The sequence below is a fragment of the Hippoglossus stenolepis genome, chromosome 4, assembly GCF_022539355.2.
Source record: "Hippoglossus stenolepis isolate QCI-W04-F060 chromosome 4, HSTE1.2, whole genome shotgun sequence".
Lineage (NCBI taxonomy): Eukaryota > Metazoa > Chordata > Actinopteri > Pleuronectiformes > Pleuronectidae > Hippoglossus > Hippoglossus stenolepis.
Genome location: NC_061486.1, coordinates 16,398,175 through 16,411,347, shown reverse-complemented (window position 1 = coordinate 16,411,347; position 13,173 = coordinate 16,398,175). Strand labels below are relative to the sequence as shown.

General features: G+C 40.5%; 1 protein-coding gene across 1 annotated transcript; it reads left to right on the top strand.

Moving 5' to 3' along the window:
- Positions 1-2,427: 2,427 nt before the first annotated feature.
- Positions 2,428-12,955, top strand: naalad2 (N-acetylated alpha-linked acidic dipeptidase 2). Its single transcript, XM_035154809.2, has 20 exons — positions 2,428-2,595; positions 3,152-3,263; positions 4,836-5,022; positions 6,297-6,398; positions 6,601-6,726; positions 7,064-7,144; positions 7,709-7,814; positions 7,902-7,995; positions 8,140-8,235; positions 8,898-8,983; positions 9,413-9,532; positions 9,655-9,737; positions 9,823-9,886; positions 9,989-10,056; positions 10,162-10,253; positions 10,595-10,685; positions 11,398-11,662; positions 11,785-11,866; positions 11,966-12,058; positions 12,521-12,955. The coding sequence occupies exons 1-20, from the start codon at positions 2,514-2,516 to the stop codon at positions 12,708-12,710; spliced, it is 2,220 nt and encodes a 739-aa protein (XP_035010700.2). The 5' UTR covers positions 2,428-2,513; the 3' UTR covers positions 12,711-12,955.
- The last annotated feature ends 218 nt before the right edge of the window (positions 12,956-13,173 follow it).

The window sequence follows — 13,173 nt, the reverse complement described above, 5'->3', positions numbered from 1 at the left end:
TGAGTGTGTGCAACTTGGTGTGGCTTGATGAATGTAAGAGGACTGTTGGGCCTTGTGCTCTACTGAGTGCCATTCTAGTTTGTCTTGGTTTGGGGAAAAGCTTAATGTCACAGCAATGAGTTATATTTGACATAGTGAGTGAGTTTGAAATGTCATGTTAGTCCCGATAGAATTTAACTTTAGGGTCCAGTTAGTCACTTTTTTTGTTCTTGTTTTTTTTCTGTCAAATTGTGTTGTCTTTATCAACAAAGGATTCAAGCTTTGGAACTTAATGGACCTTTAAGGCCCGATTGTTTGTTTCAGTTATTTCAATGTGTTTTAACTTTGTGTCAACAGTTGCAATGGGACCCAAAGGAGACCCCACAAAAAAAACACAGAGAAGCGTCCCATCACCTCACATCTGTGTTGAATACTCTTGAGGCTAAATAAAAGCAAATTCCTGGAGCGAGGTTCCTAAATGTTTAAATCTCTGCAGAAGCAAAGTGCTTTGGGTTTTTACATTAGGGAGCAGCATGTGTTTCTTCACTGGTAACACTTGCCGAATAGACCGGTTCACCAGGCACCAGATGATTGTTTGTGGCTCAGGGTGGTCTCAGCATTAACTTTAGGAGGTTACCTGGTTACCAAAACAACTCCATTCTAATGAAATCCAACCCGATCTCCTCAAACCAGCTACAGACCGCTGCTTTAATGAAAGCCTCGCAGATAGAGCGTGTTGAGGACGGGGCAGAGCTGCGGCCTGTGTCCTCCCCACATTCCTGAGAGCACAGAGTCTCCTCCCTGCTTCACGCTCCAGCCCACAGCGTGAAAGAGCCGCAGCGTCCACCACACACAGCTGTTCACAAAAAGCAGGAGGGGTCGGGCTGGGCCGAGGCCGCCATGTCTTTTAGTGTGGGAAAATGTGTCCATGTCGATTCATGCACGTGAACAAAGCCTTGATGAACCGACTCATGGACACAAACAGGCCGTCCACTGTGATAGTCACTACTCAAACACTCTTTAGTGTCAGTTTTCATTAGAGAGTAAAGTAACGGATTGACTTAACAACTTTTTGAAGACTGAGGCTGCAGTAAATAAGCAGAGATGAATCAGAGAAAGAGAGAAGTGTGGAAGCACTGTTCTGCAGGAGAAGAAGGTAAAAAGTGATAAGTCTAAATTCTGACTTACTAAATATCATATGCGATATTTAAATGCTATATTTTAGTGACAGGCTAACTTCCATAGACTTTTAAGGAAATAAAACAACATACAACATAGACTGCATATTATAATGGACGACATCGCAGCTCCCCAAAAGTGAAGCCAAACTGACTTGATCGCCCCCTGGTGGCTGGCTGCAGTATAGGTTACTAACCCCAACTCCACCATGTTAGTGGATGGGGCAACTAAAAAGTCAAAGGAAACGTCAAATACATTTTTCTCAAAGATGTTCTCTTTCATTTTAGGCAGTTCTTATCAAGGGATCTAGGGATAGGGTTGTTCTACCACGAGCCCTCAGTGAAACTCTGATGCTCCTTTGCATTAACTAAACAAATGTCTTACACTAATGGGATGAACATTATTGTTCCAAACAATATCCTCTCATTGGAGTTTTGAGATGAGTAGTACTGTCTAACATGTTGCTCCGTAGTCTTTCACACATCTGGTTAAAATTAGATCTTCTGAATATCACAGACATATGAATTGACTTGCACCAGTTTCATCCTCATCTAACACATTGTTAGATGAGATACGTCCTTATGTATTTAGGTTTTTGTCTATATTTAGTCAGTAAATGGGATCATACATAATTATGGTCACTTTATAATAGTATCACTGCATACATTTGAATTTTCATGCTTTTACTTCTTTTTATTTGTATTCATTTGCTTTTATGTAATTTAGTCTTTTTCTTCTTATTGCTCCTATTGTTTGCATTTACTGCTTTAACATGGTGCTGTCTTCTTATTGCTTTAATTTCTTTTTATTAGTGTGTATGACTTCTTGTAATTGCCCCTGAGTATACTGTGTCTTCTTTGTCAGTCAAAGCACTTTGTAAACCCTGTTTTAAAGATGCTATATTAAAAAAATGTAGCATTATTATTGTAACTCAAGACACACTCATCTTCTCCACAGGTGCTGAGCAGATGTCTCTGCTCTGCACTCTAACCCCTGCGTCAACATGCTTTTAGGAAGAAGGACTGTTATCAGAGTGTATTGTTGGCAATGACGTCTCAGCTTCAGTTGTACCGAGTCAGCAGTGGAGCAGCCAAGGTGCACAACACAGTGATTAGTCCAGTGGCCGATCACTGAGGTGAGGACTGGCTCCCTCTTTGTGTATTTCTCTGCCTCCTCCTCTGCAGATACAAACTGTCAACCACACTTCTCCCTCCCTCTCTCTCTCTCTCTCTCTCTGTCTCTCTCTCGCTGTCTCTCTTTCCCTACCTCGCTCTTTCCCCCTCTGCACTACTTAAACAAATTGCTCTCTATCACTATCTCGGCAGTGTGTGTTGAAGCCTCTGTGCTGCTTCACCATGAGAAAGGAGAGCAGGTTGATTCGGTGGATCTGGTGGATCGTGGCAGTGACGGCTTTGTTCTTCCTGGGCTTCATCATAGGTAAGACATGAAAAAATAAGCTAAACTTTGGTTGGAAGCCACAGGCCATGTCTACTGCTTGTTCTGCATGTTTGTTTATAATAAATCCATAATTAAAGAGTATTGTGATAATGAAAACACTGGGACAAATCATCAGGATAAGTGTGTGAATGGCAGCTGATGGAACAAAATAAACAGATACACAACATTTGGTATAAAATACATAATAATTAATAATAAAAGTGATTTCCTAAAGTGAATCTCATAAGATATGAAATCTATTCAGTGCTGTTTAAATTGCATCTTGCACGTGTGTTTCTTTTGTGTATGAGCTGAAGTTTGTCACCACTATGCAACTTTTCACGTCTTTGTGCTCACAGCAGGTTAACACTTGCTATCCATAACCACAGCTCATTTAAGAATATAATTTCTGACTCAATGGGAAGCTGCTGTGATATTCTGCATGCCCCCCCTGTTTTCTATAACAGTTATATACCTTTATCTCATCATAAAGTCATATAATGTTGACAACTGTCTTGTGTGAACTGACTTGTGGTGTGTTTGGTGTGTGTCATAGGCTGGTTTGCAAAGCCCACACATCCACACACTGCGGACGACAATGTTTCCAGCAAATACCTGAGGGAGTTTCTGGATGAAATGCAGCCAGACCAGATCAGACAGCACCTCAGGTAAAGATAAATTCAAACACACTGCACATGTCCTGTGTATTAGTACCTTAATCCAAAGCAGACCGTCTTTCAAAGAGATTTCAGCAGGGAAGAAAAACTACTTCAAATTTCATGTTGGGAGTTTATTATATCCACATAAAGTAATGAGGTTCTTTCTCAATACCCTTCACCTTTATTCCTAGACTAAAATCTTATAACTATCCATCATGGTTGCCATGAGACTTGGAAAAAAAATTCATAGCAACCCAACAATAGATGTCTGTGTTGAACCCCAAATTTTTCATATGACAACTCCCCCAAAAGTCAAAACTTTTTATTCGCACCGCAGCTTGATTCTTGGCAAAATGTGTCTCAAACATCAACACTAACCCCGACTGACCTCAAACCGCACTGTGTGAGTTATTACAAAACTACACTGCACATCCAAATATTGTTCAAACCCACAGGACTTTATTGAGAAAGTCTGAAGGGCTGCTGTCTGACAGAGAGGTATTATGAATCAACAACCCTAAAGCTGCGTATGGGAAAGTGATAAAAGAAGAATATTAAAATGGGTGTAATGTGTATTGTAAATTAGTATTTTATCATGCTAAGCTAACATGCTAAACAAGACATATCCACAAGCTGAACATTCTAAATGTTAATATCACACAATGTATAGTCATGTAACTTAGCTTAGCTTAGCTTAACTTTACTTTACTTTACTTTACTTTACTTTACTTTGCTTTATCAGTCAATCAATCAATCAAATTTTATTTGTATAGCCCATATTCAAAAATCACAATTTGTCTCATAGGGCTTTCACAAGGTGTGACATTCTTTAACCCTCAACAAGAGTAAGGAAAAACTACAAAAAAAAACTTTTAACAGGGTAAAAAGAACGTAGAAACCTCAGAGAGAGCCACATGTGAGGGATCCCTCTCTCAGGACGGACAGAAGTGCAATAGATGCCACGTGTAATGAAGAACATCAGAAAGATAAGGGTATTTACAACATTGATTTGAATAAACAGTTTGTAGCATAATGGAAAGTATATGAATTAGTTACTTTACTTTACTTTACCTAACTTTACTTTACTTTACTTTACTTTACTTTACTTTACTTAAGACTTAACTTCAAGAATTAACTTAACTTAAGACTTTACTTCAAAAATTAACTTAAGACTTAACTTCAAGAATTACCTTAACTTGACTCAACTTAACTTAACTTAATTTAACTTAAGAATTAACTTCAAGATTTAACTTAACTGAACTCAACTTAACTTAACTGCAGGATGGTCTACAGGCAGCAGCAGGAATATTCATAGCCTACTCAAGTATAGTATTTAAAACTACTTAGAGTTGTAATGCTTTCATTTATATGACCTGCAGTTAGGATGGTAGCATATGAAATGGAGTGGAGTAGGACTGAGTGCAGGTAAACAGATATTTATAATCTCAATCTGTATTAAACTCGCAGTAGAAAATACTGGGCGACTGATTCTGGACTCACACTAACTGAATGCTCCCCGGCCACAACATCTTCACTCTGCTGGTCTCCATCAATGTTTATTCATTGGCTTCCTCTTCACAGGAAATTTACTCGTCTCCCCCACCTGGCTGGTACAGAGCAGAACCTGAAGTATGCAGAGCAGATCCAGGCCGAGTGGCAGGAGTTCGGCCTGGACTCGGTGGAGATGGTGCCTTATGACGTCCTGTTGTCCTATCCCAACAAATCCCAACCGAATTACATCTCCATAGTTGATCAGCATGGCAATGAGGTACAGGAAACGCACATAGATGAGCCACAGGATGATGGGTAGAGGCACATTATGACTTCGACAGCACGTCAAGCTTTGATTTACTGATTAACAAAATTTTCTTTTTATTTTAATCTAATCATTATTATTATTACCTATAAAGGGACTCTGATGAAATGCTGCAGTCTCCTTAAGTATGCCCTAAAATAAAAGAGGGATGATGATTTTCTCCCACACATATACACTAACATTATTTCCGTGCAAACCCCTGACAAGCTTCAGTCTATTTGGGGAGATAACAAGGTTGCAGAGTTCACCCAGATCCATTAAAACTCACAAGACACACTCGCAAGTCCAAGATCCTTTTATAGCCTTATGAGATAAACGTGTGTGTGAGTGTGTGTGTGTGTGTGTGTGTGTGTGTGTGTGTGTGTGTGTGTGTGTGTGTGTGTGTGTGTGTGTGTGTGTGTGTGTGTGTGTGTGTGTGTGTGTGTGTGTCCTATAAGTGGAGATAGTGACACAGCACAGAGGTAAACAAGAGAAAACAGATCAGGGTTTACTGCACAGTCATATTACAGCAGGCTGCTGGGATGCAGTCAGGTATTCAAACATAATCGGTTTAGTTTACATTTCAGTGAACAGTACACACACACACACACTCAGTCACCAGGTCACACAACACACCGAGTACAGACACTGAAAGTCCTGTATCTACTGTCAGCAGACCAGGATCAATTTTAATCTGAAAATGATTAAATGATTCATATTGTAGCAATAAAGGGAAACATTTTACAGTTTCTTACCTCATTAACATTACAGGAGGAAGAATTCGTACTTAAGAAAAAGTACTGAAAACACACTTTAAAAATCTTACATTAAAAATGTATCATGCGTTTAAAATACTGATTTTGTTCTTGATTAATCAATTAATTGATTGTTTGGTGTATAAAACGTATCCACCACCATGACACAGTGACACCTTCTCTGTGAATGTAAAATAAAATAACACAATTATTGTGCAGAAAGCATGAAATGTTAAATACTTTTGCATGAACCCAAAGAAAAGAAATCGTAATAGTTTCAGCTGTACTTGAATGTTCTGCTACATTTTTCTATGATAAAGCATCATATTTCTGTTTTGCAGGAAAAATCTGAGTTTTTAAAATGATAAGTAGCTAAACCTGCTAAATTGTAGTGGAGTTAAGAGACTTAATTTTCATGAGATTTACTACAGAAGATAAAAGCCGTTCACGATCAATGTCATCTCATTTTACCTCACGTCATTTCCTTCACAGGTTTTTAACACGTCCTTGTCAGAGCCGGTTCCAGAGGGTTATGAAGATGTTTCTAACATTGTGCCTCCATACAGTGCGTTCTCTCCCAAGGGACAACCTGAGGTACACACACACACACACACACACACACACACACACACACACACACACACACACACACACACACACACACACACAACCTTATCAGTGATGTTTTAATAGTTTTCACTGCAGCACTTAAAGAAGTTAACGTGGATTTTGAGCATTCCCCATCCTCGGACATCAGAGAAACTCTCTCTCTTTCTCTCTCTCTCTCTCTCTCCAGGGAGATTTGGTTTATGTGAACTATGGTCGCACAGAGGACTTCTTCCAGTTGCAGAGGGAGATGAACATCAATGTTACTGGAATGATTGTCATCGTCAGATATGGGAGAATATTCAGAGGCAACAAGGTAGGGAACATGTGGGTCAAACCTCCAGAGGAAATGTCTGTGAAATCCAGAGGAATATACCCAGATGTTTAAACTGCAGCAGAACCCTGAACCTTTCAGGATCATTTAGGGATTTTCTCTTCTGTTCAAAGCTTTGTTGAAGTTATCCGTATCATCTGTGTTAATTCATCACTGTGGAATTTATAATTATTTTCACATTGGCCCACATCTTTAAACAATGCAATTCATGAAACTCAAATCAGTCATCACTAATGTTTGAAAATCTGTGAGGACACAGAATAAACACCATCAACATGAGCCTCTGCTCTCTGTCTGTCTGTGTTCCTCTGTCCACCAGGTGAAGAACGCCATGTTGGCTGGAGCAAAGGGGATCATCATGTTCTCAGACCCAGCAGATTACTGGGCCTCTGGAGTCCAGGTAGTTCAGTCTGCATCTGTGTGTGTGTGTTATCTGTCGGGTTTTAAAAGAAACACACAGGCTCTAAATCAGCCAATATATGTTTGCTGATATGCACAATACGAAAGCTATTATTTTACAGAATAAAGATTGCAGAAAAGATGTATAACGTATATATAATGAATTCATCCAAGTTCTATATATTTGCTTCTGTGAGCTTTTTCTTTTTCATTGTTATTTATTAAACGTTTGTGGTTAAAATGTAAAATATCAAGTCTAAATAACATTTATTTCTCAAAAGGGTTTTACTATGACATCTTAGGAATCATTGCCAAATGTATTTTTCTTTGATATATATTGGTATCAGAACTTTTGTATATCAGTGTTGGGCTCTGTTTTCCATACCTGCCATTGTGAATGTAGATGAGGTAAATATATGTTGGACAGTATTTACACTGGCCTTTAAACAAGGCTGGGATAAGAGGCAGAGTCAACTCAGGACAACTATATATTCACAATCCAGATCATACATTTCAAAAATAGTCATGCAACCGTAGAAATAAATACGTGTTTGTGTGTGAACAGCCGTACCCTGAGGGCTGGAACCTGCCGGGTGGAGGAGCTCAAAGAGGAAATGTTCTGAACTTGAACGGAGCAGGAGACCCACTCACACCCGGGTACCCCGCTAAAGGTGTGTTTCTTCATGTGTTAGAGCCTGAGTGTAAACACGTGTGTGTGTGTGTGTTTATCTAACATAGTCCTGTCTCCTCTCTCACAGAATACACACACAGATTCAGCCCCGAGGACGGAGTGGGACTTCCGAAGATTCCTGTGCATCCCATCGGATTCCACGATGCAGCTCACCTGCTGAGGTTCAAATTCTTCTCATTTCTGCTAATGATGATTTGGTTTGTCTTCCGCAGAGCAGAGCTGTTTAAACTTAACTTGAATTTGCAATTCAAGGCAAGAAAGTAAATGATTCAACACAATGAGTTGATTTATTTACCTATCAACAGGAACATGGGAGGACAGATTCCACCCAACAACTGGAAAGGAGCTCTGAACGTCTCCTACAGGATTGGTCCGGGCTTTATCGAAGATTTCAAGAGTCAGTGAGTGCTTCTGGACTTCTCCCTGTGCAGTGTGACCATGAGATAATTATTCCATCCTCCATCTTTTACTAAATAAACCTTGTTCACCTCCAGTTGACGGTCTCTCCACAGATCCACTGCTGTCTATTCCCTGTTTTAGCGTTTGGATTTTTCTCTCCCCTGCTGTTGCCTCCTCTTCTCTTGTTCAGCTTTAATGACCCAGTGGCTTGTGGCCAACTGAAGCACAATGGAAGCCCTTGTTGCTTCTGTGCATGAGGGACATACATACACATTTATACACGCAGCACAAAGGGCAAAGGGCATTTTTATGAGCATCAATCCCCTAAAACAACAAATCGACAATGTGTTCTTATTTTATTTTGTCATTCATTTTTCTGTTGCACAAAATTTTAAGATTTGAACACTTTATAAAAGACTTGTAAGCTGCAGTTTAAGAGCATTGCATCTTTGATTGCATCTCTGTTCCCTGATTCTTGGAGATAAACAGAATGAACATGTTTCTGAAGCTGATCTGAGTTGTTAACAAAACAGAAAAACACTCATCTTTACTACATATTTTAACCTTTTCCCACTTTCTATACTCATGTCCTACATATGTCTTCATATCTCTTGCCTTCACCCCTGTGAGCATCTCTCTTTCATTAATAACCTCTCTGTCTCAGGAAGGTGCGTATGAACATCCACACAAACAACCAGGTGACCAGGATCTACAACGTCATTGGCCGGATTAGAGGAGCTCTGGAGCCAGGTACGAGAAACACAACCTGCCCGAACCATTCGCTCAGGGTTTCTGCAAAACAGTTTGCACATAACTAACACATGCACATGCAATTTACTTATTAACAACACACAAGATATTTAGTGTCTGACTAAGCAGTTATCTATAGTAAAAATATTGTTTACAAACAATATGCAATTTACTGACAAAACAAAGCCAGTATTGACACAAATAATGATTCAATTATTAATAACAGATTAGAATGGGTTAAATTCCTATTGGCGTAAAATGGTGCTAAGTTTTTTGCAAGAGACATTCAGGAAAACAACATTGAACTGACTTGACTGTGTTTTAAATGCAAAACTGTTGTTTTAAGTGTCTGTCATTGGTTAACACTTCAACGTGTGCGTGTGTGTGTGTGTGTGTGTGTGTGTGTGCGTGCTGTGTGTGTGTGTGCAGACAGGTATGTGATTCTGGGGGGACACCGGGATGCCTGGGTGTTTGGAGGAATAGATCCCATGTCCGGGGCTGCAGTCGTCCATGAAACCGTCAGGAGCGCCGGCAGGCTCCTCCATAAAGGTATGTGTTTGCATAACTGAATAATGTGACTAAAAAAAGTGAACAACTTTGTCAATAGTCAGTACTGTGTGTGTGTGTGTGTGTGTGTGTGTGTGTGTGTGTGTGTGTGTGTGTGTGTGTAGGCTGGAGGCCGAGGAGGACGATAATATTTGCCAGCTGGGACGCTGAGGAGTTTGGACTGCTGGGATCTACAGAATGGGCAGAGGTATGACACACACACTCTCTCACACACACACACACACACACACACGTACAGTATATACACATCTTGACTTCATCCCTCTCAAAAGGACAATGCTAAGCTGCTGCAGGAGAGAGCTGTGGCCTACATCAACGCAGACTCTGCCATTGAGGGTGAGTGTGTATATCAATATTATATTTAAATTGTAAATATAAATAAATTAAGTGCAGAGGCTGAAATAGTTTTGAACTGATTTGCATGTCCTTGATTTGCAGGTATGTACACACTGAGGGTTGACTGCACTCCGTCTCTAAACACTCTGGTGTATGACCTCACCAAGCAAGTGAGCATATATATATATACAGTACATTATAGGAAACTTGAGACAAGTCCTTTGTGCGTTCTCTTATGTTGTATTTTCTGTCTTTCTTTCTACGTTTGCATGTAGATAGCCAGTCCAGAGGAAGGAGAGGAGGGCGTCTCTCTGTACGAGAGCTGGCACAAGCGGGACAACTGGACCAATGACCGTGATGCACCCAGGTACGAAACATCACCGCCAGTTGCTCGTTTGGGTCAGACCTGAGGTTGTACATAAACTAATAGCAAAACATTAAAACACACAAGGTTCAAGCAAAGTTCAGCAGCAACGAGAGCACTGACCAGTGAAATTGGTACTGCAGAGAACATTAAGAATAAGAAGAGGAAGAAGCTGAAATGAGAGATTCAGACGACCAGGTCACATCTGAGGAGTGTGTTGGGTTTAAACCAAGTTTGGAAAGTAAAATGTTTTGACATGTCTTAGCTAATCCATTAAATAGAAATTAATAAATAAATCCAACATTTCAATGAATCTGTGTGATCTTTACTCTGTTGTTCTGTAGAATCAGTAAACTGGGCTCAGGCAGTGATTTCGAGGCCTATTTCATCCGTCTGGGAATCGCTGCAGGCAGAGCCCGATACACCAAGAACAAGGTACGTCATACGTGTTTCACTTTACCTGGTTGTGTGATTGTATGTTTATGTATATGTGTAATGTGTATCTATGGAGTGAATATCAGCTCTTGTTATTTTACCTGGAAGAAAGTTTTGATTTGAACATTACAAAACTGTGAAACCTGCTGTCTGTGAATCAGAAGAAGGTTAATCGTTTCCAGTGTTTGTGTAGTTGCATGTGTTTACAGCTTCTGTGTGACTTTGAGTTTATTGCCATGTCTCTATAATCATTAAGCGTTATGTTTAAGGTTCAGTGTGTAAGACTTAGGTTAAAGGGATCTATCGGCAGAAATTGAAAACAATCCTAGTAATGTTTTCACTAGTGTGTTTCATCTAAATTGTACAAATAGTTTTCTTTCTTTACCCTAAAATGGGCCCTTTATACTTACATCTGGAGCGGGTCTCTACAGAGGCCGCCATGTTTTTTACAGTAGCCCACATTGGACAAACTAAACACCTTTTGAGTTTTTATGACAACTGAAGGTGACCACAGGTTCTCCTTCATGTTTGGAAGGGGAGGGTGAGGTGAGGGGTATTCAGCTGCAACATGCAACTTCAAAGACGTCACTGAATTACTACAAATGTAACCTTTAACCTCAGAAAGAGTATGGGTTAGACTGAGGCCAGTATTACTGTGTGCATTCATGGAAGAAAACTGTGAAATGACCTCTATGTGTTTGTGTGTGTTCAGAAAACAGAGCGCTACAGCTCTTATCCCGTCTACCACAGTGTGTATGAAACCTTTGAGATTGTGGAGAGGTTTTACGACCCCTCCTTCAGAAGGCTGCGGGCAGTGGCCCAGGTGAGAGGCGGCCTCGTCTTCTTATTGGCCGATTCCCAGCTGCTGCCTCTCAGCGCCGACCAGTACGCAGACTCGCTGGGGAAGTACGCACAGAGAATCGCCCAGCTGGCACACAGGCACCCAGAGGAGATGGAGATGTTCGAGGTGTCGTTTGGTGAGTTGATGTTCGTCCATGTGTGCTCAGATGCAAGTGAAATTCAAATATTTAAAGAGGTGAACCATCTTGTGGATCTAACATCTCAGAATTTCAAAATAAATGTACCTCCCCATCTCCAGAGGCTTTGTTTTCTGCAGTGCAAAACTTCACTGTTGCAGCCAGGGATTTCCATGAGCGTCTGCAGACCCTCAACAGAGCAGAGTGAGTTAAACATTGTCTTTGATTTGAAGTGTCCAAAGGAAAGAGTAAATGTGCTGGAATGCATGTTCTGATTATTATCTGCATGTGTGTGTGCATCAGTCCTCTGCAGGTACGCATCATGAACGATCAGCTTATGTATCTGGAGAGAGCCTTTATAGACCCCCTGGGTTTACCTGGTAGACCCTTCTACAGGTTAGTCTCTCAAGCACGCACGCACGCACACACACGCACACACACACACACACACACACACACACACAGTCTCTCTACAGCAGCCTCTACTTGGCCATGTGGACTGTAGTTAACTTGCTCTGGTCAGTTAGATTAAACCATACACTGTATATAAAGATGGACGACATGACAGCTCCCCAAAAGCGAGGCCAAAGTGTTTCGATCGCCACCTGCTGGCTGGCTGCAGTATTAGTCATAAACCTATTAAATCACTTTTCATAACATAACAGTGACAGCACTAAATTCCCTCTGTTGTCTTCATCTCATACACGTGTGGCAGCATTTTTCAGCCACAGCAGATTCTCCTCACCTTGTCTGTTTATTCAGTAAATCTGTGTAATTATAAGGAAAGTTGTGATTATTTATAGATTGCTGAAGTTTCTATAATACTTCTTTAACGTAACACCCTCCTCTCTGTTGCAGACATGTGATATTTGCTCCCAGCAGCCATAATAAATACGCAGGGGAGTCATTCCCTGGGATCTTTGATTCACTGTTTGACATCGAGAACTCAGCTGACCCACAGAAGGCCTGGGAGGAAGTCAAGCGTCAAATCAGCATCGCTGCGTTCACCGTTCATGCTGCTGCTATGACCCTCACACCACCTGCTTGAAGCAGGCACATGAAGACACGTGATGGAACTGTCTATTTGACAACATGTGAAGAGAGGGTATAAATCACCTGCAACACACACACACACAAACACACACACACAGCGATGGGCAATCCCCGTCATGTTCCAGGAATGTCCAGATCTCAGCAGAACAGTGAAGCTCTGAGGATCATGACCACAACTCAACTGACAAATCTGGTTTCTGATTTGTTATTTGTCCACAATAAAGTTCTAATTTATGCTTTTTTAAGTTGTCATTTTGTTGTAAATGTCTCTGGCTACACACAAGCCAAATAAAATCAAACCATCCTTATGCAGCCAGAAAACAAATAATATCTTGTCCATGTTTCAGTCTGTGATTTGCAATGTTTTTTAAATTTTCTATTTATTAATTATCCTTCATGCCAGCGTGTGTTTGTGCAAGAAATAACTGAAGTAAATATGGGTGGATTGTGAGTGTGAA

What these genes read in the sequence shown, in the direction of transcription:
- naalad2 (XM_035154809.2), top strand. Translation starts at nt 2,514, where the DNA reads ATGAGAAAGGAGAGCAGGTTGATTCGGTGGATCTGGTGGATCGTGGCA. An exon ending in ACCCGGGTACCCCGCTAAAG is followed by an intron (nt 7,815 to 7,901) that starts GTGTGTTTCTTC and finishes CCTCTCTCACAG; the next exon opens with AATACACACACAGATTCAGC. An exon ending in TAGAGGAGCTCTGGAGCCAG is followed by an intron (nt 8,984 to 9,412) that starts GTACGAGAAACA and finishes GTGTGTGTGCAG; the next exon opens with ACAGGTATGTGATTCTGGGG.